Here is a 26,827-nt window from a genome sequence, read left to right on the forward strand (position 1 = left end):
CTAAGACTTGAATAGGCTATTATATATTCAGTAGAAACGCAATGAAGCACATTAAATTCTAAAGTTTTTTATTGTGATTTTTTAGACTTCAGTAGAAACACACCCTATACAATCTTTTATATTTACCAGTAGAGTGACCACTTATTTTGGCTTCATTCAACACGCGCATCTCTCTCATTATGTTTGAAAAACATCGGTGGTATACCTTCCCATCCCTGAACAACTAAATGTAAACTGTATGCTTGCGTACATTGTACGTCAACCTTTGTTTTATTCATGTAGGATCAACATAATATCAATGAATAAAATTACAGAACACCGAATTTAAACAATGTATAAACTAAGTACATACCTGAGGAGAATCCGGAATGAAACGTCATAGACAGAGCTAGTATCAAGTAGAACGAGTTTGTAAAACGTTCAGCCAACATCTCTCCACTAAAGTCCACACACCTTCTTGTGTACAGAGAATGAGAAGGTGGTTAGTTCTAGCAGTGGTACCTTATTAAGTGTCTGAAATTCAATATTCGGTTGGTATGCCGTGGTATACTTAACAAGGTAAAGCAATGAAGTTAACAGTCGCATTAGTAAATCTATTCTTAACAACAACAGACCTATCTCTCCCAATACAAATTGTTTCCTTGTTTATTTAGGTGTCGGTATATTAACCCATGACCCCTTTATCTTATAGTAATCGTAACTATTTCCTCATAGGCTAAAACCGGTACTAAAAGTTGAATAGCTATACAATCTATTTTAAAAAACAACTCGTAGAGAACAGAAACATTATAATGAATAGCAGAGGAAGAAAAAGGAGGACCAGGGAGTGAGGTGGGAAGGGGTAGACATGTACATTACATCCCAACTGTTCACGTTTGAAAGCACTGAATATTATATTGTTTTTTGCTTTATTCACCAACATTATTTGGATAGGTAGTGCTGTTATGACAACGAATATCATAACACGATATCACTACTTCAGGCCCATCATAACCAGGAGTTTTATAAGGTGCTTAAGACGGGTCTTTCCCAAAAGTTAGGGTTAATTTAAGAGTTATTCAGCGAAGCATATGAGGAAATAATTTTAATTTCAAAATTAAATGACGTGGATTGAACCTTGGTGTTTAAATAAAGAGATCCGTTTTGTATTGTTGACATTTGTGACGATATGCTTCAATGAATAATATATTATAATAGAAATAGACCTTCCTTTTAAACTATCACAGGCCACAACTGAATCCTGATTGGTATCCTAGATGATAGAATAATTATAGGTAATTAATACAGTATGCAATATTTTTAGGGTTTATATTCATGAATATTTCACATTTCATTGATATTAGGCCTATATACAAACTGCCAAACTTTTGGGATTACACCAATGTATCATTGTTCACTTCAAACCGTATGAACCTTGGTTTAAATAAATATGTTACAATTAAATTATTTCTATATGGTTGAAGTTGTTATGTTTTTTTAATTTGATAATACCAGGGTTCTGATAATCTTACTCATTAATTTTCACAAAATATATTTCATAATGCTATCCAAGTGGTCTTTTAAAATATTGTATTTTAATAAACTGTTTAAAATACGTTGGTTCAAGAATAATAATAGACCCACATAGTTTTCATCATTTTGTAGAGCTATTCATTGTCAAAGCACTTTACACGTGTAGGCACAGATAACAATTGATGTATGTTTTTGTATGATAATAGGCAAAAAAGTGTCGACGGTTCCTTTACGCGAGTTATCCGAGAGATTCAACAACCTGTATAAATAATGTAACTTAGGCCCTACCGTACTGTTCATGAGTTTCTTCTAACTGTTAGCATGGACCAACGATACATGTTGATAGTAGGCCTACTTCTTCCGTTTGTTGTTCTTGTTGTTACCACACGTTCATTCTATCCGTCAGTCTCATTATACAAACAGCTTCTTTTACCAGTCTGCATCATTACTTCTTGTTTTAGGCCTATATTGTATAAAACGTTTCACTACCTGTCATTACTGCTCCTGTTGTTGGTGACTGTTGAGTTGGCTTGAGTTCTTGATCCATTCATTTGCATATGTGGTCAAACCAGGTGATTGGTAAACGCCGAGAACACAACATGTTTTGCTTTGTGAAGATTTTGAATTGGTGGTTGATAACTCTTTCTGTATTTCCTTTTTTTTTCAGAATATAAATTATTGATTTTTGCAAGCAACACAAAATAATAGTTAAATCACTAATCAGACGAAGACGGATGCAAATAAAAACATATATTAAAGTAAACAAATATAGTATTTTTGAAACCCACGGATACAGAATAAATTATAAACCGCCCGGTGATATCTGAATATTAATTAATTAATACATTTGAAACATATATAATTACATATTTAATTTGCATAAATTTAAATTTAATTAAAAAGTAAATTATGGTATGAAAAACAACATTCTCACATTCAAGCCAATTTAAAAGTGTATGAAATATACATTGTCACCCTGGAAAAAACCATTTAAATATATTAATTATAATATTAATTTAAAGTTGAAAAAAATTGAATTAAAAAATAATTAAAGAGTCAATGGGTTTCAATGCAAAAATCAACTCAAAACGTAAAATTCAAAAAATATTAAAAAACCTTAATACTAATTTTAAAACTCAATTACATAATTGTTAGTTAAAGTTGATGTACTGCTTTTAAATCACTATGTAATATTTAAGATGTTTTATGAACTGAATAATTGTTGTATTAATGATATTTATAATAATCGGCATTTGCCTATTTCCTGATAATTTCTATTCTCTCTTTTAGATATTTAGTTAACAATTAATAAAAAAAAAGATTGATTTTCTCCAACTAGGACAATCAAAAACGAGTTGACTAATGATAAGTGACAGGTCGGATGATCTATCGCTTGTGATTGGTAAACAAACAATGTATTTACAATCACATTTTTTTTTTAAATGATTAGTTATAACTGTCGACTTGATTAATTTTTTTGTTGGTACTGTATTTACATATTTTTTTTTCTCTACACAGAAAACTCAATTGTTTTATATTCTTATATTCTTCATTTTTGAAATGTATTATCATAAACATGATCCGGTACAGGTTGAGTGTCAGGCTGGGTGTTTGCGTACAAGTGTTCACCAGCACCTGTAACTGTAGGCTTAATACCTTCATATTCACTTTCTTTATATTTTTTAGACAAACTTTGATAATCTGTATCTATGGCGCAAACATTTTGTTGAGTAGTAGATACTTTATCAACGTCTTTATCAACGTCTTTATCAACGTCTTTTTCTGACTGATTTCTAAATCTAAAATGAACAAATGTACCGTAGTTAATAATAGTCCATCATCGCAAAGGGCTTTTTTTCAGAAATGATTTGATCGTAATGTTCTGTATATATCATTGTCTAATTTCTTTACCATAGTAAGAGTATAACATTAAACACATAAATTACTTTACTTTAGAGTAATACTTTACCGTTTAGAAACCGTCAAGGTGACAGCAACTGTGATAACTGTCCAAAGTATTGAGCCAATTACAACTCCTATGACGTAACCTGAAAATAGGATATTTTATCGTTTTTGAAATTATCATTTGAAATTGTTTTACTCATGTTGAATTTTCTAAACGAAACACTACATACAGTTTCTTTACGAAAGGTCTAGTTTCTAAGCAATTATTTCTTTAACATTTAACAGTTATAACATATCTATAAAGCTATTACGAAAGCCCAATCTTAATCCAAAAGCAAAATAGAAAAATACACACCTTGAATATTCTGGTTTTTGTTTGGTGATTCACAATATGTCCCTAACCTAAATTTCGTTGTGTCAGATGTACCTTCAACGTTTAAATATGATGCTGATACTGTGAATGTATATTCTATATTACAGGACTCAATTCCGCCAAACACAACTTCCGTTTCTGTTGTAGTTTCTTGCTGAAGTATTCCACCTGACAGTTCATAATGGTAGGTCACCTGATAGTCTGAGATGTCACATGTAGAAGCGTTCCATTTTATCTGCAAATGTGTTCCATTTGTGAATGGATTGCTTTGTATCGATGGTTCTATTATTAGAACAGAGAATAAATATAACTATTTGAAATAATACTGAAAATGTTGTAGTGTAATGTTCTTTTTCAATTTAGATAAACACACTAAATATAGCATTTACTTTATATTTATAAGAAAATAGCATTTAAAATATAACATAATATATAATTTCAAATAAAATGGACTATTGTAAGACATACTTAATCGGAACTTAAATATAGCTAATCGTTACCTGATGGCGATGTGTGTACCATCATATCTTTTCCCCAATTACCAGCAATCTCAAAGTCATTAACAACTCGAGCGTTTACGACATATTCAGTACAACTTGATAATCCTGATAGTTCAACTTCTAATTGAGAACTACTTGTTGTGTTGACAACATCTTGTATATTTCCATCTATTTCTGAGTATTGCACTTGATATTGAAGAATAGAGTTACACTGAATTCGTTCAGGAGCACTAGAAACCGCCTGAATATAATTATAATCAAAATATTTATATCAATAAAAATTCTTTATCAGGAGGTTAAAGAAATAAATAAAAAAGAATAATTATGTTATTTTCATTAATTTGGAAACTGTTTTTTTTTTAACTAATTCGTGTTATATCAAGGGAAGAGTAACAATTTCCATAGTCCCACCGGGCGGTTTAAGATTCCCGTTTCTGCTTGATCTCTGTTGCATCGGTATATTTCAGCAAAGCTGCGTAAGAAAAATGATCAAAAAATAAAATAAAAACATTTTGAAATTTACCGTTAAACTTATAGTGACCTCGTGATCCACAATGTTCTTAAACGCAACCTTAGGTTCTTCTAACGGTTCTATATCATAATCAATGCAATAAATGATTAGAACTGAGCGCATAGAAACGAAATATAATTATACTGTCACTTCAAAACATAGGATTATAGATTAATCCATGTATAAAGAACAATTACACAATGTATCTACTTTCATCTATAAACCATTTAAAGATTAAATTGATATTCATTAATATTTATTATTATTATAAATGTTTTGAAGTATATTTGCATATTGAAAATGTATTAGTAATACAAAATGTATTTGAAAATATTTTTCAAAAATGAATCAATTGATGATATTAAAAAAAAACAACAAATATTGATGCTACATTTAAAAGCTTACACAAAATATTCTTAATTGGTTGATTGTTATAATATTTATTCGGTCATCAATGTAAAAATAACCAGGAATGAGAATAGGCTAAAGCCCAAACAGATTCTGCACTCACTCCATACAGTACAATCAGTTAAAGATAAAACCATATACAAGAAAAATACAAATAAATTATACATAACATGAAATATAGTGTTTTGTTAGAGCAGCCTTAAATATTGAAATTGTTTGTGAATCTTTTATGTCATTTGGTATTTGCTCCCATAGTCTAGGAAAGGAAACAAATACAGAATTGTGAAAAGTATTGCCTTTCGAATTCCAACGTAAAAGCCTACCCGGACATCTTTCACTAGTTTTAATATACTCATTGAAAGAATGGGGACAGTAACCTTTCAACACCTTAAATCTTAATGAAAGTCTATGTAATTTAAACAAGTCATCAATAGATAATAATTCAAGCACTTTCAACCTATGAAAATAAAGATGTGTCCCAGGAAACAATTACTGATAAATGTGTTGGTAGGGTCTGAATTCGATCTGAAATGATACGTTACTACCGGTACTATACTTACTAGTACATATGGTGCTCGTTTGTCCAAGTGCACTTCTTGGTCCATCTACCTCAATACCACCAACCATTCTCGAAAATTTAGAGTAGAATTGAACTTGAGTATTTGGGATGAGATTATCAATAAAAATAAATAAATCATTATCTAGTTTAACTATAGAGGTAAATGAATCCATCTCCGATGATTTATACAAAAGCTTCCGTTTTGTAATTGTTCCTGTTCCAGAGTCTTCGCCGGGAATCCAAGTGACGTCAAACGTTAAAGTAGTTGCTGTTTGGTTTACTCCAGTCGGTGGTTCAGAACGGTATGGCAATGCTATTATAAAAAAAAACGCATTCGAACTTTTTTTAAATAACACATTGTGTTTGTTTTAAATATAAAATCAAGAATAATTAATTTATTAGAATACGCAAATGTGGCCATTTGTTTATATATGATAATACATATTTACAAAAAAATAAAACTACATGTTTAGTAATACGTGATCCTTATGTAAGCAAACTATATCGATGTCATGATATATGCAAGATACATAAAAAACTGTTCTGTTTTTAACAATTTCTATTCACAGCAGCAGATAGTAATAACTAACAGGCCTATTCTCCCTATTTTAAGAAAAGAGTTTATCTACAAAATGCTATATCTGAGTAATTTACCTAAACGCGGTAAAAGTATAGTATTTTATTTTCAAATGAATATATATTTTTTAGAAGTAGATTAAAACAATATTTCACATAGTTTTCAATTATTATTATTATTTTTTGGGGGGTGGAAATGGCAGATAAAGCCTTTTCCCGAATTATTTTGTACTGTACTTTTTTTGGCAGACTAGCGGTAACGGTAAGCGGTAAAGTTGAGCGGAAAACGCAAAAATAGAATCTATGTTATTTCTTATGACCATTTACACAGAACGCGGAGCGGACGAGCGGTTGAGCGGAAATTCGCTCAGGATCGAAACATATTCGATTTTGTGAAAATACCGCGCGGTAATTATTGATTCTGGCCAACCAACGACATGATTGAAATGACGTCATCTATCAACAACTTTTTTTTTGCGTCCGTCGAGTGAAAGACGACAATAAATACGAGTGCCGTAGTAGGCCTAGCCTATAGTTTCTTCTTCTTTTTATTCAGAAATACAAACACCTACGACGTGACTAATGTTCGTATAAGCATAGTGAAAAGAAAATATACATTTTAGTACGTTATTAGGCAACAATTCCCTCTAAAACGTAGGCCTGTGTGTGCTAGGCCTACTGACAGTCAGTCACATCCAGGCCAGCAGTGACTGTAACATGCATTAGCCTCGAGGCCTACACGCACCTACTTTCCACCTCTCTCTGTTCGAGAACCGCCGCGCGCTGTGTAAATGGGAAAAGCCACGCGGTGTTTCGCTTACAATTACCGCTTACCGTTACCGCTCGTCTGTGTAAATTGGCCTTTAGACAAACATCGACATTAAAAAAAAATGTAGTAGCCTTTTTCAAAGTTGGGCAGTATTATTCTCTATCTCTATTATACATTCCTGACTAAAATTGTTGACATCTTAATGTGTGTCGTTACCTATGCTGCATTTTGGTCCAGCCCAAGCCTCATGACATCCATTAGTACAACTTCCATCTCGATTACAATCGTCAGAATCTTTGCAGTGACACGGAAAGTTACACAACACACCAAAGAATCCGGGTGAACATGACGTAGGTTCTTTGGAATCAAGCATATGTTTTTAATTATTAATTAGTCTATCAACTAGATACGTGTGCTCGCAAATTATAAATTATTATAAAAATAATATTGTTAATATCTATACTAATATACAAAAATATGATGAAAACAATAGAAAATAGTATCTAATTAATATATACCTAGACATTGGTCACCAGTGTAACCAGATGAACATGTTGACATTGATTCACATCCTGTTACTGGATTACAGTTGCTATTGGCACAGTTACATTTTTGCTGACAATCAGCTCCAAAGTATCCATTTCCACACCCTTTAAAACAAAGTGGCTCTGGTAGTAACTATTCAAAAAAATGTGAACAACAATGACGAAAACCGTAACAGCGATAGAAACAAAAAAAGAAACAACACGTGGAGCACAAGTACCGAAAGTTCTATCACCATAATATTTACGTGACGGAGAAGAAGGGAGCGTCGATTACGCTCAGGAACGTAAGACTCATCAGTTCCACACCGGTGTGTGAACTACATACGGTACCGTCGGTAACTGAATGGCGCTAATTTGCGCTTTGTGGCTGCACTATGCCAAATGAACGTTATCATGAGAAATGAACGTTATCATGAGTAATAAACGTTTTATTTCTTTATATATTAAGTGTATCATCGAACATCTAAATAATACATAATACAACTTATGAGGCAGATGGAAAGTAGGGCTACGTATCATAAGTAAAATTGTTTTTGAAACAATATTTTACGACATTATAACGGATTTATTAATAATAATATATAATATCTTATCTAAATATTTCCATCATAGAAAAACATTACCAATAATAAGTATTAACCTGTTGTACAGTCTTTTCCTCCAAAACCATTGATGCATGCACAACCAACTGGATCAGGCGGACATAAGAGAAATCCTCTGCAATTTCCAATAGAAGAACACACAGATGTGCAGTCACGACCCCAGTTATTTCTGCTACAACCTATTATGTTATTACAGTGCAATATTTGATATTTCATAATTCAAACATTATACACTTGTTTGCAAAATACCAATTCTATATTTCTTAGAATGCTTTTCAATCATTGTTTTAGTTCTTATATCTTTTTAAGCAGATGTGCCTATTATTCTCATAATCCAAGTTAAGAATGTTTTAGTCGCGTGCAACGTGACTCTACAGCTCACTATGTCGGTCAGTTTGTCGGTTTGTCGGTCTGTCGGTAAACACTAACTTGAGCACGCGACTGCAGTCATGTATATGGCCTTGTGTAAAGTTTTAAGTATAGTATAAGTTAGAAGGTTCAGATTACTATATCTCAACCAATTATATTTTTTTCGTAGCTATGTTATATTTACATTTTCTATATGTACAAGTATTTATATATATATATGGCCTACTCTGATTTTTTAAAGATAATATATTATATTTTCCCAAAGATAAAATAAATGTTTAACATTTTGTTTTTATAGTTTTTCATTTTGATGTCACATAATAGTTATTTACAAAAAATTGAATATAAAAAAAAAGTATTTACCTGAAAAAAACTGTAGCAAAAAATGGCCTATTCAAGGTATTATTCTATAATCTTTATTTGTCATATTTGGGGTGGGGGAAATACATCTTTTTAAATAAATGTTCACAGTTTTTCTTTTACTATGAATAACATGTAGCTTCCAAAACCAGTAACGAATCCGAGTATATTTTGTAATAACCTATTTCAGAATTTTTATTTTGTATCTTTTAACAATAACTATTATCTGCATACTTAAACCAATATAAACTATTGTATGTTTTAACAATATTATGTAATTACCGTGTTTACAAGCATCGCCGTCGAATCCTGCTGGGCAAATACAGACACCCATCTTATCGTCACACACTCCGCCATTATAACATACTGGACAGTCCATTTCACAATCTGGAGGATTCCATTTTGGTGAAGGACAGGCTAAACAAAATTGATTAAAATACAATAATAATAACTTAGGTTTACTGTCTCTCTGAAAGCCAAATTATGGTCAATGTATTTTTTTTTTTTTATAATCAATCGATATAATTTAGGCCTATACTTCAAAATTGAATCATACACATTCAAATTGATTTCAGAACTTGATTGATAGTGTGCAATTACAGAAGTGTACAAAGGTATATACAGTGGTCTTTTCATTGCATTCAGCCATAGTAAAAAGGTAAATAATTGCTGATAAAAGATTTTAATAGAACATATTAAAAACAAAAATTAAGACTTACATCTAACAATAAGTCTCATGATACCATGGTTACCATTAGGACTATCACCTGTATAACATTCATATACGCCATCATCTTTTCTTCGTATTTTCTGAATCACAGCAGACGTACTACCTCTCAGATTGTGTATTTCCTTTCCATAATTATGTCTCCAGCGTAAATCGTTGAGATCACCACCTTTACTGAGATTGATAGTGACAGACTCTCCAATACCGACCGTTATTGTTCTGTGCTCCATTTCAATAGTGGCTGTAAAACCATTATACAAATATTAATAATAAAAGTTAGGTTTGCGGTATAACGATGTGTTTCCAAACAGGAAGTATAATATTATTAAGAATGTCTTGACGTTTCGGTTGTTATGCTTCAGTCTTCTGGAGAAAGCTAGACAATGAAAGATGAGCAAGTGAGGTCATGAGAATGCAAATAATAGTACATGACGTATTGATATATAGACTTTGTTTTATGTTTTTTAATAAGCTATCAAACAGATATACATTTTTTTTAAATAAAAAGATGTATGAATAACACCATGACCTTACTCACCAAAAGCGGATGTCAAGACAATTGCCGAATTTGTGACTACTCCATTTTTCTTAGCTTCAAATGAAAAGACACCAACTCGTTCAGCCTGTGTTGGTAAGGTAACGCCTAGATACGTGTAATCAATGTGTACTCGGTATCTAATTGAGCAACTTGTTGGGAATATTTTATTATTTGGCATACTTCGAGATAGTTCAGAACCAGTACCGGTATTGGCACCCATATACGGCCCAGTATCATCCCAAGTTACGTTGTCTTTACCCTCAATATTCTTGTACAATATTCCAACTGATAAACCTCTAATTTCTTTGTCGCCGTCAATTGTAAATCCTCGAAAATAACTATTACCATTATTTTGAACCAGTGGTGTTCCAGAAAATGTTGTTATATCTAATGGACCTTTAAAGAAAATTTTATTTTATGATTAACTTATTATTAACATTATTGCAGTTATGTGAAGTAAGTGAAAGAGTAAATCAAGAGGTATTAGGCCTATTTGCCTTAGAATGTTTATAGAAAATAGAATGTAATACACAGTAATAAATTTGAAAGACAATATAATTTATTGTTTGACTTAACTGTATTTAGAGACCGCAAGGTTTTACATTAGAATACAGATCGGGTGAATGCACATTTTTAAAATTTGAATTAAAAAAATTAAATGTCATACTCATGTTTATTTATTTATTTTATTTATTTATTTCATTTTCCAACCAACAGTGAACTCATGGTTCACCACTTACAGGAGGGAACACAGACAAATACGTACACAAACAATAAAAAAAGATTAAACTAAGCTACTAACAATGTTACGAAACTTACTGAGATTATTACTGAAGATATCTAACTCAGGATTTCTTAAAGTTCATATTCCCCTTTAGACTTAGCACTCGCATTCATATTTAATAAATCACATACTCAGCCCGTGAATATATTAAACGTAACAAAACATGATATCTACTACTACTTTTATATTTAATAAATAAAAACATCATATTAGGGTTACTCTCCTCAAAAAGAGAGAACACGTGATATGTTTGAACATACGAGATGTTTACAAAATGAAATATAATTGTAATTTTGTAGATTTCCAACCATAATGCACCAGTGTGTTGTAAAAGCATTCAAACAGACATTTGCGAAAGAACGTCAGACATAAATTTGTTGTCACTATAATTTGTTTAGGGTATATTGAAATAGAAATTATTAACCGACATACGATCAGTTTCTCTATAGCTATAGAATGGTTTTCATGTTCCCATCCTCTATCGCCAGCCTCCTACGCCATCTATGACAAGCGAACACGATTACGTAACATTAATTGGTTGAACACTAAACACAGTAAAACATTGCGATGTAATACTTTGTTGAAACTATCACCGTCCTAGTCGATTGAAATAGTACAGTAGGCCTTACATGTAACGATACATCACTACGACGTGTATAGGTTTATATAATGTAAAACAATTTGTGAAAACCACCTCTATTCGGGAAAATCATAAATTCGATTTAATCGTCAATAAATATTAAATTATCTAACTCAACTTAATTAGTAGGCCTAATGGTTTTTAATTGTTTCTTAGAGCCAATTCATACTTAAGTTGGTTCCTACCCTACCCACCAAAGTTGTTCTGCGTTTAGGGCATGTGATGTACCGTAGGCCTATCCTCTACTGGTTTTACAACGCTACTCATGCCAGTGAGGGAAGGGTGATGATGTGGGTGATTTAACTGCAATAATAAAGATTTATACATAATATTCGGCGAGTGAAAACGCTAGCTCTTTATCCGTTTAAAAAAAATTTATATCCAACCTCTGCAGCACAGATTGAAAAAAAATGGATCGAATTTCTGTTATGAGTATACAGTACTTGCCTTTACGACGCCTGAGGGAATATACACTTGTGGAACAGAGATTGGAATGTTCCATTCATCGCAAATCAATACATTTGTATAAACGTATATTAAATCTATCAAAATAGTATTTTTTTTTTAAAATCGGCCGGTCTTCAACATTATGATGCTGTACTCGAGCTGTTCAACCGGCTTTCAGCCATTAAAAACAATTATCGTAGGAGGAGATAGGAAAATGCGAAGCCTCCTCGTATTATCGTCTGCGGGTACTTTTCAAGACGGACATCCATTAGACAGTGTATACCACGACCAAAAACACCCCTATTTGGGGAAAATCGTTGAACCTAAATTCGTTTTAATCGTCAATAACTAATTATCGAACTCAATTTAATTAGTAAACAGGGTTACATCAGGCGGTTAAAATCAGTACCGAAAGTACGAACCAACTTTATATACCATCGAGTAAACATTCTAGAAATAACGCGCGATTTACCGAATTTTGCCCTTACGTAAATTTATATATAGATATGTTCCCTCATGCATGTCTAGACGTAACTAGTGTCAGTACAATAAAATAAATATCAGTCCTTAACAATTTATTCATACAAGAAAAAAATAATACAGCTTATTCAATTGTTTTGGTACTATAGTGTGTAGTGTAATGTTGATCTGCTGTCAGCTGTATCGGAGTAGGCCTACAGTAGGCTTGAATATTATATATAACCGTTTCGTTAGAAACGCAATGCGAGGCGCACCAAATAAGTTTTATGGAGATTTTTAATCGTTGTTGAATAGAAACACACCCTATACAATCCTATATGTTATATTTACTAGTAGAGTGGCCACTTAGTTTGGCTTCCTTCTACACGCGCATCTCTCATTATGTTCGAAAAACATTGGTTTCCCATCTGTATGCTTGCGTACATTGTAGTTAAGGGGTAGGCCTTTGTTTTTTTCATGTAGGATTAACATAGGCTAATATAATTGAATACAATTACAGAACACCAAATTTAAACAATGTATACACTGAGTACATACCCGAGGAGAATCCGGAATGAAACGTCATATACAGAGCTAGTATCAAGTAGAACGAGTTTGTAAAAAGTTTAGCCAACATCTCCACTAAAGTCCACACACCTTCTTGTGTACAGAGAATGAGAAGGTGGTTAGTTCTAGCAGTAGTACCTTATTAAGTGTCTGAAACTCAATATTCGGTTGGTATGTCGTGGTATACTTAACAAAGTAAATCAATGAAGTTAACAGTCGCATTAATAAATCTATTCTTAGCAACAACAAACCTATCTCTCCCAATACAAATTGTTTCTTTATTTATTTAGGTATCGGTATATTAACCCATGACCCCTTTTACTTATAGTAATTGTCATTACTTCCTTAATACGCTAAACCCGGTACTAAAAGCTGAATAGATATACAATCTATTTTAAAAAACAACTCATAGAGAACAGAAACATTATAATGGAATATGAGGGAAATGTAGAAGAAAAGAAAAGTACAGTATGCTTCATGGACATAGTGAGCAGAAGTCTGAGCAGAGGAAGAAAACGGACGGCCAGGGAGTGAGTGGGAATTTGGGTAGATATGATTGATTACAACATCCCAACAGTTCACGTCTGAAAGCACTGAATATTATAAGGTTTTTTGCTTTATTCACCAAAATTATTTGGATAGGTAGTGCTGTTATGCCAATGAATTTATAACACGATATCACTACTTCAGGCGAAGGTGATTAAGACGGGTCTTTCCCAAAAGTTAAGCCTATTTTTGAAAAGAGTTTTCAGCAAAACGTATGAGGAAATAATATTAATTTCAAAATTAAGTGACGTGGATTGGTGTAAATAAAAGAGATCCGTTTTTGTATTGTTGTCATTTGTGACGATATGCTTCAATGAATTTTTATAATAAAAATAAATCATTCTTTTAAACTATCACGTAGGCCACCACTGAATCCTGAATGGGTGCCGCTTGGTATCAAGAAACGATTCTTATTATTTATCCTAGATGATAGAATAATTACAGAACGTAATCAATACGGTATGCAATATTTGTAGAGTTTATATTCATGAATATTTCACATTTATTATTATCCTAAATATGCATGGGCAGCTGATTACAAACTGACACATCCTTTGTTTAATATAAATATGCTACAATTAAATTATGTCTATATAGTTGAAGTTGCTATGTTATGTTTATTTAATAACACTAGGATCCCTGGTAATACTCATTAATTTTTACAAAATATACTTCATAATGTTATCCCAATGGTATTTTAAAGTATTGTATTTAATAAACTGTTTAAAATACGTTGGTTCAGTAATAATATTACTGACAATAATAAACCCACATTATAGTTTTCATCATTTTGTAGAACTATTCATTGTCAAAGCACTATGTTGTATGTTTTTGTATATTTATAGGCAAAAAAGTGTCGATGGTTTCTTAACGAGAATTATCCGAGGAATTCAACAACCTGTATAAAGTATGTAACTCACCGTACTGTTCATGAGTTTCTTCTAACTGTTAGCATGGACCAACGATACATGTTTTGCTGTTAGTACTTCTTCCGTTTGTTGTTCTTGTTGCTGCTACCACACGTTCATTCTACCTGCCAGTCTCAGTATACAAACATTTTCTTTTACCCGTCTGCCCCATTACTTCTTGTTGTAGGCTTATATTGCATAAAACGTTTCACTACCTGTCATTACTCACCCTGTTGTTGTTGACTTGCGCTGGCTTGAGTTCTTGATCCATTCATTTGCATAATATGTGGTCAAACCAAGTTGGTGAACACAACATTTTTTACTTTGTGACGATTCTTAAATTGATGATACAACTCTCATTGTATTTCTTTTTTTTTTACTCGGGGTACCCGAGTCTAGGACTTACTCATTTTCTCCATCTGGACACTATTGAGTAAAAAGTGCGATTTTTAAAGTACTACTTCTCCCTTATTAGTTGTAGTATTGAGCTGGGATTTGGCATGAATATTCTACAGGGACATGTCCTCAAATCTATAGAGCCGGATTTTTAAATTTCAAACCGGATGCAGCCATATGTCGTTTCGAAGATGGTACAATATAGCCGTATTTGGTAGGTTATTGATGTGCATGTGACGTCACATCCCGTCTTATGACGTCATTACAGCTTCATTTGCTGTACCCCGAGTATCGCACATTCGTGCTTTTTTTAAGGTACCTGGTTCGAGCCCGGGCGAAACTTTTTTTTTTTAACTTTATGGTGAAAAGTAGTGTATACGCAATATGATAATTATACACAGTACATCTTATTTTTATTATTTTTTTTAATACTTATTTTGTGTAATCGGTAAATACTCCTCCCTTATTCGTTGTAGTATTGAGCTCGGATTTAGCATGAATATACTACAGGGACATGTCCTCAAAGCTATAGAGCCGGATTTGTTAATTTCATACCGGATGCAGCCATATCACGTCTCGAAGATGGTACCATATAGCCGTATTTGGTAGCGCGGTTATTGATGTGTATGTGACGTTACATCCGGTCTTATGACGTCATTACAGCTTCTTTCGCTGTACCCCGAGTATTGCACATTCGTGCTTGTTTTAAATAATTTATTGATTTTGAGTTGTGATTTGAAGTGATTTTTATTTTTTTTTGCTAGCACGAGATAAACATATTATAGGTAAAGGCAAATGAAGACGGATACAAATAAAAACACATATTAAAGTAAACAAATATATTCAAAAATATTTTTCGCACAGACACAGAACACATTCTAAACCGCCCGGTGATATCTGAATATTAATTAATTAATCAATTTGAAACATAAATTATATAATTACATATTTAATCTGCATAAATTTAAACTTAATTAAAAAGTTACATTCTCACATTCAAGCCAATTTAAAAGTTTATGAAATATATATTGTCTCCCTGTAAAAAAACAATTTAAATATATGATTATATAATAATTTAAAGATGTATTGTCCCTTGAAACACAAACAAGTGAAGGTCAAAATATTCTAAATTTAAAGTTGCCATATCAAAGTAATATTAAAGTTATTCACTTTAAGTCGAAAATTCAAGCTAAAAACAACAAGTTTACGTAATAAACAGGTAAATTAGTTTGATTACATTTCATCTGGAAAATCATCGCGAGCGAAAGTAAACAAAGATTTCAAACCATGAGTACGATTTATGCATACGTTAATTAGGATTGTTTACAACTTGTCACGGTTGAGAAGGTATTTTCACACGGATCATAAGGAAGTTTTATTATTATGGATACAGAGTAGCCTAACAAGCGCGTTTCATTATGGGATATGTTTTTATCGAAAACCTTGACTGGAAGTCAAAGTTATTTTTTTAACCAAAAAAAAAAACATCTGTATTTCAGTTAAATGATTTTTTTTTTTCGAAAATTTGTTGGTGATAGTTAATAATTATTATGATACTTCAAAATGAGCCACCTTTTTTCGAAATCTTTTATCTTTATTTTTTGGGAATTAGTCAAAGGGACAATACATCTTTAAAGTTGAAAAAATTTAATTAAAAAATAATTAAAGAGTCAATGGGTTTCAATGCAAAAATCAACGCAAAACGTAAAATTTTAAAATATTAAAAACCTTAATACTAATTTAAAGACACGATTACATAATTATTAGTAAAACTTGATTTACTGCTTTTAAATCGACATGTAGTACTAAAAATGTTTTATGAACTGAAGAATTATTGTATTAATAATATTTATAATAATTGAAATTTGCCTATTGCCTGAAATATTTATATTCTCTATTTTAGATATTTAGTTAACAATTAATAAAAAAAGATTGGTTTTCTCTGCGTAAGCTTGGTTTCCACTAGGACATTCAAGGACGAGTTGACTAATGTTAAGTGACGGATGATCGGATGATCTATCGTTTGTGATTAGTAAACAGACAATTTATGTACAATCACATTCTTTTGGAAATGATTAGTTATAACTGTCGACTTGATTAATTTTTGTGTCGGTACTGTATCTACATATTTTACATTACTACATTTAGGCCTACATTTGTTTCTCTACTACAGAAAACTCAATTGTTTTATATTCTTCACTTTTCAAATGTATTATCATAAACATGATCCGGTACAGGTTGAGTGTCAGGTTGGGTGTTTGCGTACACGTGTTCACTAGAACCTGCAATGGTAGGCTTAATACCTTGATATTCACTTTCTTCATATTTTTAGTCGCGTGGAAGCGACTCTATAGTTCACTATGTCGGTCGGTCGGTCTGTCTGTCTGTCTGTCTGTCTGTCGGTCTGTCTGTCGGTCTGTCTGTCTGTCTGTCGGTCCGGTATCACTATGCGTTTTATCGCTTTATGACCTTATCTTGATATCAGTTTAATCTAGCTAAGTCAATTTTTCACAGAATATTCCTTATGGCCAGGAATCGATGTGGTTATGTTTTCACGGTGCGCAATAAAAAATTACGCGGTCTATGCACGATTTAACGAAATCACGTTTGTAATCATATCTTAACAACCATGAATCACAATTAAATAAAATTTGGTACTCATAAATTTCAGGGCATAAATCATCATATGGCAATACAATTACGTGCGTAGCCCATGTAACGCATGCGTACGCGCGCTTAAAATTTTCAAAATTTATTTTCGATGAAATAAGAGTACGTTTCAGGCAATTTTAAGCGTTTACAAAATTGCCATGAGTGCGCAGATTTTGGCGCGCGCAGTGCGCGTTAAATGTTATTGCGCACTCTTTTTGCCCGATTTCTGTTTTCTTGACTTACTTTTTAACTCGAAATTACGTTATACGAGCACGTCAAAAGTGACAGGCTACGCACGTGTAAATTTAAAAAATATAACTGTTTTTAAACATTTCAACATTTTTAAACATGTTCAGTAATTTCGGTCAGTATAGTTCACTATGTCGGTCGGTCCGTTTGTCTGTCGGTCTGTCTGTCTGTCGGTCTGTTTGTCTGTCGGTCCTGTATCACTATGCATCACTGTTGGCCTTGTTTAGACAAACTTTGATAATCTGTATCTATGGCACAAACATTTTTTGGAGTAGCAGATGCTTTATCAACGTCTTTATCAACGTCTTTTTCTGACTGATTGCTAAATCTAAAATGAACAAATGTACCGAAGTTAACAAAAGTTCATAGTTCACCATCGTAAAGGTTGTCTTTCTAATTTTTTTCCAGAAATGATTTGATCGTAATGTTCTGTATTTATCATTGTCTAATTTCTTTACCATAGTAAGAGTATAACATTAAACACATAAATTACTTTACTTTAGAGTAATACTTTACCGTTTAGAAACCGTCAAGGTGACAGCAACTGTGATAACTGTCCAAAGTATTGAGCCAATTACAACTCCTATGACGTAACCTGAAAACAGGATATTTTATCGTTTTTAGAATTATCATTTGAAATTGTTTTTCTCATGTTGAATTTTCTAAACGAAATACTACATACAGCTTCTTCACGAAAGGTCTAGTTTCTAAGCAATTATTTCTTTAACATTTAAAACATATCTATAAACTATTACGGGAAGCCCAATATTAATCTGAAAGCTAAATAGAAAAATACACACCTTGAATACTCTGGCTTTTGTTTGGTGAATCACAATTGGTCCCTAACCTAAATTTTGTTGTGTCAGATGTACCATTTACGTTTAAATATGAGGCTAATACTGTGAAAGTATATTCTATACTTGGCTCAATTTCTCCACCAAATAATACAACTTCAGTTTTTTCCGTTCTTCCTTGCTGAAATATACCACTTGACAGTTCATAATGGTAGGTCACCTGATAGTCTGGGATGTCGCACCAAGACGCGTTCCATTTCATCTCCAAATGCGTTCCATTTGTGAATGGATTACTTTCTAACGATGGCTCTATTTTTGGAACAGAGAATAAATAAACTATTGAAAAATATATAGTAGTTTATTCTTGGATTCTCCTTTTTATAAATTGTACAAATACTTGCCCTGAACACGCACAATTTATTATAAACAATTACCTGATGGCGATGTTTGTACCATCATGTCCTCTCCCCAATTACCAGCTATCTCAAAGTCATTAACAACTCGAGCGTTTACGACATAAGCAGTACAACTTGATAATCCTGATAGTTCAACTTCTAATTGAGTACTGCTTGTTGTGTTGACAACATCTTGTATATTTCCATCAATGTCCGAGTATTTCACTTGATATCGAAGAATATAGTTACACTTAATTCGTTCAGGAGCACTGGAAAAAGGCTGAATATATATACAGTACAATCAAAATATTTATATCAAGTTAAAATAAATTCATTCTTTATCAGGAGGTTAAAAGAAAAAAAATAAAAAGGAATAATTATGTTATGTTCAATAATTTTAAAACTTTTTTATTTTTAGCAATTATCGTATCGTTATATCGCAGGGCGGTTTAGCCTTTCTTCTTCTGCTTGATCTCTGTTGCGCGTACAATTGAGTGCAGTTGTTAAAGAAAATATGTAGTGAAAAATCTAGTAAATGTTTGAGTATAAATCAATAATATGAAAAACAATGGCATTTTATTTTTAAAACATACATTCCGTATATTTATTTCGGCAAAGCTGCGTAGAAACATGATTCCAAATTTAAAAAAAAAACATTTTTAAATTTACCATTAAACGTATAGTGACTTCGTGATCCTTAATGTTCCTAAACTCAATATTAGGTTCCTCTAAAGGTTCTATATCATAAGCAATGAAATAAATGAATAGAACTGAGCGAATAGAAATGAAATAAAATGTATCATGTCACTTCGAAATATAGATGAAACCAATTGCAACAATTTATGTACTTTCATCTATAAACCATACAAATATTAAATTGGTATTTATTAATATATATTATAGAATCTTAAAAATATATCTACACATCGAAAATGTATTAGTTCAAATAAAATATCAAATTAAAAAAAAAAATCAATCGATGATACCCAATTATTGTTGCTGCTAAAAGCCAACACAACATATTCTTAATTGGTCGGTTGTTTCCATATTACTGATTTAATACTGATGTTGTTGGTACGGTGTTAGCTGAATTCAATCTCAAATTATTACGTTATTACTATACTTACTAGTACATATGGTGATAGTTTGTCCAAGTGTACTTCTTGGCCCATCTACCCCAATACCACAAACCATCCTCGAAAATTGAGAATAGAATTGATATTGAGTATTTGGGATGAGATTATCAATAACAATAAATAAATCATTATCAGATTCAGTTATTGGTATAAATGAATCCATTTGCGTTGATTTATACGAAAGCTTCCGTCTTGTAATTGTTCCTGTTCCATAGTCTTCGCCGGGAATCCAAGTGACGTCAAACGTTAGAGTAGTTGCTGTTTGGTTTACAGTTGGTGGTTCAGAACGGTACGGCAATGCTAATTATGAACAAGAAACTTTTTAAGAAGAACACGTTATGTTTTTTTTTTCTTAAAATATAAATCAATAATAATTTCTTAGAATATACATGTTTGGTTAATACATTCGGGCATAGTTGTCTTACACAAACAAAAAACTTAATTTTTAGTAATACGTGATCCTTATGTAGCAAACTGTATTGATGTCATGATGTATATGCAAGATACAACAAAAATTATTGTTCTGTTCAACACTTTCTATTCATTGAAGCAGATATTACAGTAAAAAATGCGTAGGCACATTCGTCTCTACTTTGAGAAAAGGGCTTTATCTACAAAATGCTACTTAATTTACCAAAATGGGGTTTTTTTTCATTAAAAAGGTTCAAGTAGTATTCTATTTTCAAAAGAATATATTTGTTTAAGAGTACATTAAAAAAAATATTTTACATAGTTTTCAATTTTTATAATGAACTTCATATTTATAGACATATTTTGGGGTAAATTTTCAATTTAAGTAATAGTTTATACCGTCAATATTCAAATAAGACAACAATTTTTTTTTTTAAGTTGTGCAGTAATATTCTTTATCTCTATTATACATTCCTGAATAATATTCTATGACATATCTTAATGTGTGTCGTTACCTATGCTGCATTTTGGTCCAGCCCAAGCCTCATGACATCCATTAGTACAACTTCCATCTCGATTACAATCCTCAGAGTCTTTGCAGTGACATGGGAAATTACACAAAACACCGAAGAATCCAGGTGAACATGACATAGGTTCTTTGGAAGCAATCATGTGTTTTTAATTAGTCTATCAACTATATACGTGTCATCGCAAATTATAATTATTTTAAAAATAATATTGATAATAAATACTACTGCAAAAATATGATGAAAACATTGATAATAGTATCTAATTAATCTATACCTAGACATTGGTCACCAGTGTAACCAGATGAACATTCTGATGCTGAATTACATCCTGTTACTCGATTACAGTTGCTATTGGCACAGTTACATTTTTGCTGACAATCAGCTCCATAGTATCCATTTCCACAATCTTTGAAAAAAGGTGGCTCTGGTAATAACTATTCATAACATTGTAATTAAGAACATCAATGACGAAAACAGTAACAACATATAGAAACAAAAATAAAGAAATAACACGTGGAGCATAAGTGCTGACAGTCCTATCACCATCATATTTATATATTACGTGAACAAGAAATAGAGAGCGTCGAAACGTAATGCTCATCAGTTCCGTCCACACCGGTGAACTACATCAGTCGAGCAGCAAAGTGCTCATTTAACCGTTAAAACGCTGTTTTTTAACTGCGCAGGTCACTGAGCATCGCCAAGTTATAGTGACTTCCGGTTCGCTTTTCACTTCGCGGCAAGCATTTTGCATGGAAATACCCTTACAAATCTACTGCAATTTCCACCATCCGGGTTAAATTATATCTTTCTATATTTGGAAATTGTTACTCCTAATATGGATGATTATTCCCGCCACAAAATTTTGGTATAAATAGCTTAGGAAATGACGACAGAGCTTATTGAAGAAAAAAGTGCAGATGGAGGTGTTCGTTGAGGTAGGCTACATGATTTATTTGTTTGGTTTCGTAGGGAATCCGGCACTTTTCTCATCAGCGCGGAACCTTTATAAAAACTTAGTGGTTGGTTATTAGGTTATTAATCTATCTTTTCTGAAAGTTTAAGCTTGGTTCAGCTTGTGGGACGGATTCAATATCCGTTCAAAGCTGGGGATATATTCTAAGCAGACTCCATCTTGGATTCGTATGTTTAGTACAGGCCGTGTGGTTGAGTAATTTCAATCCTTCAAAATCACTATGTGCAATCCGTTTTTAAACCAGTTAATATACCAAAATATGTTATTAGTAGCTTTATTATTTTGGATTTGGTGCTAGTTTGGTAAATATTGCAATATAATTGTAGATTATTTGGTTGTAAAAAAATTTACCCAACTTACTTGTATTTATTATCTAGGCCTAGGCTAGGCCTAGCCCATTTGCCGGAAACCCAGTGCTATTTGTAGAGGGATAGAGAGGGCTGCAGGCTAGTTTTTAGTGGCATATCGCCGACTTATTATAATCAATGTGAAGCCATATTATGGTTAAAATGTTGAATCTATATCCACTGAATTATGGATATATATCGTCGGATATTTAAAGAAAGTCCTAGGCCTAGACCTTTTAATTTATTTAATTAATTTAGGACTATATTACGGGAAATTCTTTGCCAAAGAAAAGAAAATATGTTGTGGCTGTTGGAGGTTTGTAATGACAATAATGTAGCCTAGGCTAGGAAGGACTGTAGGTAGGATGAGGTAATTTGGATGGTCGTACATAGTATGATATTTATATATACAGTATAGTAGTAGTGATCATGGCGACACAATTTAGGATGACTAAAGTTGACATTAAAATTATTTAACTATAAATAGCTCATTATTGGTGTTTTTTTCTTTCAGGTTTCTAAGAATAAACTATCCGACTTGTGATTCATCTTGATGTACGTAACAGATGTCTTTAAAAATAAAAAATAAAATAAAAATGTTTATTATCGCGATGATTTAACTCAAATATTGACATATATAACTTGATATTTTAGCCTGAGCAAGATAGTTTGATAGGCATATTTTACTTCGATGTAAACAAGATATTACATGTTATACTGTATGTAAAATACTTTTGTGTAAATAAAATTATTTAATGGTGGTTAATTTATTAACTTGTTAATTTGTTTGTTAGTTATATGATGTTATACTACTTACTGTATTAATTATTTAGTTAGTAACCAAAGTGAAGTGGATTCGTGTCAGTTGCAACTTGACTGTAATATGCATATATATAATAATATAAATCGTGGTGAATTTAACGCAGACCATGAAAGCGAAAGTGCTCGATACAAAATGTAGAGCCGAATATAAATAAATGAAAGACGCTAGTAAATTACCAACTGAACATTTTATTGCACTACAGGCTCTTTCATGAGTATGAACTCAATCTTCAGGTGCTTGGCTCTGATTCAGAGCCAAGCACCTGAAGATTGAGTTCATACTCATGAAACAGCCTGTAGTGCAATAAAATGTTCAGTTGGTAATTTACTAGCGTCTTTCATTTATTTATATATATAATAATATGTACTTCTTGGATAAAGTTAAAGGAAAATAAGCAATAATAAAAATTAAATATTTATTTTGCCATAAAGAAAGCAAAAACTAAACATACAGTACTATATGTACAGTAATACCATGGACCTATAGGTCCATGGTAATACATACTGTAGTATTGAGCACCAGTAGCAGAGACGTCTGGACAATCGAATATAATCGTTATCAGCTGTCTGGGTACCCAAGGCTAGTGCTAGAAAATGGCGAAAATTCGTGTATTCATTCGCCGTCAGCGAAATGAATCCGGCACTTTTCTCATCAGAAGCAAATCAACAAATCCTTTTATCAGTTTGTTTTGATATATAATCTGGATAATATATATTAAAATGGCCTTGGTTCAAGCATGTTTAACGGGTAAAATCAGATTTTTTCCTACCTAGGCCCCTTAGCACTGCGGTACCCTACGCCGTGTGGGGGAACCGATCTCGGCAGTATTTCTTAAGTAGCCTATCTTTCGTAAACTCCTTAGTTGAATTTTATTAATATAAATTTAATTGTATGAATATGCTATTTAAATGTTATTGAACATTTTTTTGCTGCATTTTGTAATTCCGCACTACTTGCTTTATCGCGATTCCAAGATGGCAGCAATTCAAATTTTGATTTGGTAATAATTCGTGAGGTCAACCACTTTGCTGCCCGACTGTACATACGGCACCGTCGATCTGAATGAATGTTGGCGCTAATTTGCGCTTTGTGGCTGCACTCTGCCAAATGAACGTTATCATGAGAAATGAACGTTATCATGAGTAATAAACGTTTTATTTCTTTATATATTAAGTGTATCATCGAACATCTAAATAATACATAATACAACTTATGAAGCAGATGGAAAGTATGGCTACGTATCATAAGTAAAATTGTTTTTGAATATTTTAAGACATTATAACGGATTTATTAATCATGTAAATGTTCTTCTGATTTCCATAGAAAAACATTATCAATAATAATTATTAACCTGAAGTACAGTCTTTTCCTCCAAAACCATTGATACATGTACAACCAACTGGATCAGGTGGACATAAAAGAGATCCTCTGCAATTTCCACTAGAAGAACACACAACATTGCAGTCACGACCCCAATTGTTATTTCCACAACCTATCGCAAATAAACACGTTACATAGAATCCATTTAATATCTATTTGTTTACACAGATTTTAGCAGTTTATAATTAGCCCTACCGTTTTTACAAGAATCGCCGTTGAATCCTGCTGGACAAATACAGACACCCGTCTTATCCTCACACACTCCGCCATTATAACATACCGGACAGTTCATTTCACAGTCTGGAGGATTCCATTTTGGTGAAGGACAAGCTAATAGATTTTCATTAAAATATAAAATACATGTAGTTGTATTACTCGACAGGTTTATAAATTATAGAACAGAAAGTAACTTTATGTTCGGCAAATCTGAGTAATGGTTTAAATTACAGAAATATAAACTAATATATAATTAAATGTTTTTCAATATCAGAACAAAAATAACAACCGTACTATTATCTGTACTTATTTATTTTCTCGCAGGTCTATTTTTATCAACAGAAGAGGAATTCATTATTTGGATCCAGATGAAATTAATTCAAAATATAAACTTTTGGAAACAAAAAAATTACAGTATTCGGCATGAAAACCTTTAAACAAATGTGTACAGTAATAACATGCAGTTGTATTACTCGACAGGTTTATAAATTATAGAACAGAAAGTAACTTTATGTTCGGCAAATCTGAGTAATGGTTTAAATTACAGAAATATAAACTAATATATAATTAAATGTTTTTCAATATCAGAACAAAAATAACAACCGTACTATTATCTGTACTTATTTATTTTCTCGCAGGTCTATTTTTATCAACAGAAGAGGAATTCATTATTTGGATCCAGATGAAATTAATTCAAAATATAAACTTTTGGAAACAAAAAAATTACAGTATTCGGCATGAAAACCTTTAAACAAATGTGTACAGTAATTATAATATTTGTGGTGGTTTGACGTGTTACACTTTTTACATAATATTTTGTATTATTCATTTGTAACACTTACTTCTAACAATAAGTCTCATGATACCATGGGTGCCATTCGGGCTATCACCTGTATAACATTCATATACGCCATCATCTTTTCTTCGTATGTTTTCAATCACAGCAGACGTATTACCCCTCAGATTGTGTATTTCCTCACCGTAGTTATGTCTCCAACGTAAATCGGTAAGATCACCACCTTTACTAAGATTGATAGTAACAGACTCTCCAATACCGACCGTTATTGTTCTGTACTCCATTTTCACATTAGCTGTAAAATTATACCAATAAGCTAAGTAGTGTAATAGACTGGCTGATGTGTTATAATACCTATTAAAAATATAACATTAAAATGATACCATGCCATTACTCACCAGAAGCGGATGTCAGAACAATTGCTGAGTTTGTGACTACATCATTTTTCTTAGCTTCGAATGAAAAGACACCAACCCTGTCTGCGGCCTGTAAGCCACTAACACCTAGATATGTAAAATCTGCGTGTAATCGGTATATAACTTTACTTTCGGTGGGAAATATTTTACCGTCTTGCATATCCTTTGTCGTCGGTCTAGAAGAGGGACCGTTAAAATTTCCAGTATCATCCCAAGTCACGTTATCTTTCCCATCAATATGTTTGTATAATACTCCAACTGATAAATCTCTAATGTTTCTGTCGTCTTGAAGTGTGAATCCACTAAACCAACCAATACTATTATCGTCAACTAGTGGCGATCTAGAATGAATTGTTATATCTAATGGATCTATAAAAAATAAGATTGTATTAATGTATATATTTAAATCTCACGAGGCAGATACAGAATGTCCGCACATACATACATACATGGCAGTCAATTTACGGCAGTTAAATTAATTCTGTAGGTCTAAAAGTAGACCATTTGCCTCAAAAGGTTTTGCCGAAATAATAGAGTCAGACGGAAATGCAATACATACAATAATTTAGGTAATGACGTATTATTATATCACAGTTCTACTTAACCGATGCTAATAATAATAGGACTATTTACAACAGATAGTTCATTTATCACATTGACAATGTGACACCCACTCCGTCTGGTATAGAGCGTATTTCAATCAGG

The 26,827-nt window shown here is 32.2% G+C and overlaps 2 protein-coding genes across 3 annotated transcripts; both read right to left on the bottom strand.

The window, feature by feature from the left end:
- Window positions 1-1,092: 1,092 nt before the first annotated feature.
- LOC140048563 (uncharacterized) lies at window positions 1,093-13,943 on the bottom strand. Of its 2 annotated transcripts, none has more exons than XM_072093307.1 (13): window positions 13,143-13,943; window positions 10,255-10,650; window positions 9,709-9,957; window positions 9,272-9,406; window positions 8,299-8,439; window positions 7,632-7,763; window positions 7,330-7,470; window positions 5,770-6,081; window positions 4,814-4,881; window positions 4,291-4,531; window positions 3,773-4,072; window positions 3,482-3,560; window positions 1,093-2,166 (listed from the first exon to the last, which is right to left on the bottom strand). In XM_072093307.1, the coding sequence occupies exons 1-13, from the start codon at window positions 13,219-13,221 to the stop codon at window positions 2,076-2,078; spliced, it is 2,364 nt and encodes a 787-aa protein (XP_071949408.1). In that variant the 5' UTR covers window positions 13,222-13,943; the 3' UTR covers window positions 1,093-2,075. The 2 variants fall into 2 exon arrangements, with proteins under 2 accessions (XP_071949408.1, XP_071949407.1); XM_072093306.1 differs by lacking the exon at window positions 1,093-2,166 and adding an exon at window positions 2,579-3,311 and having other exon boundaries at window positions 13,143-13,941.
- A 1,882-nt stretch (window positions 13,944-15,825) lies between these two features.
- LOC140049652 (uncharacterized) lies at window positions 15,826-26,282 on the bottom strand. The gene is made up of 13 exons (XM_072094601.1): window positions 26,105-26,282; window positions 25,753-26,001; window positions 24,890-25,024; window positions 24,666-24,806; window positions 21,443-21,574; window positions 21,154-21,294; window positions 20,219-20,527; window positions 19,761-19,828; window positions 19,131-19,371; window positions 18,703-19,005; window positions 18,419-18,497; window positions 18,125-18,230; window positions 15,826-17,329 (listed from the first exon to the last, which is right to left on the bottom strand). The coding sequence occupies exons 1-13, from the start codon at window positions 26,280-26,282 to the stop codon at window positions 17,198-17,200; spliced, it is 2,214 nt and encodes a 737-aa protein (XP_071950702.1). The 3' UTR covers window positions 15,826-17,197.
- Between the last annotated feature and the right edge of the window lie 545 nt (window positions 26,283-26,827).

Source organism: Antedon mediterranea, chromosome 5 (genome assembly GCF_964355755.1).
Source record: "Antedon mediterranea chromosome 5, ecAntMedi1.1, whole genome shotgun sequence".
NCBI classification, from domain to species: Eukaryota; Metazoa; Echinodermata; class Crinoidea; order Comatulida; family Antedonidae; genus Antedon; species Antedon mediterranea.

What these genes read in the sequence shown, in the direction of transcription:
- LOC140048563 (XM_072093306.1), bottom strand. Translation starts at nt 13,221, where the DNA reads ATGTTGGCTAAACTTTTTACAAACTCGTTCTACTTGATACTAGCTCTG. An exon ending in TCATTCCGGATTCTCCTCGG is followed by an intron (nt 10,651 to 13,142) that starts GTATGTACTCAG and finishes TTTTCTTTAAAG; the next exon opens with GTCCATTAGATATAACAACA. An exon ending in CAAAAACCAGAATATTCAAG is followed by an intron (nt 3,561 to 3,772) that starts GTGTGTATTTTT and finishes TCCTATTTTCAG; the next exon opens with GTTACGTCATAGGAGTTGTA.
- LOC140049652 (XM_072094601.1), bottom strand. Translation starts at nt 26,282, where the DNA reads ATGCAAGACGGTAAAATATTTCCCACCGAAAGTAAAGTTATATACCGA. An exon ending in CGGCGATTCTTGTAAAAACG is followed by an intron (nt 24,807 to 24,889) that starts GTAGGGCTAATT and finishes TATTTGCGATAG; the next exon opens with GTTGTGGAAATAACAATTGG. An exon ending in ATTATCAAAGTTTGTCTAAA is followed by an intron (nt 17,330 to 18,124) that starts CAAGGCCAACAG and finishes CCACGCGACTAA; the next exon opens with AAATATGAAGAAAGTGAATA.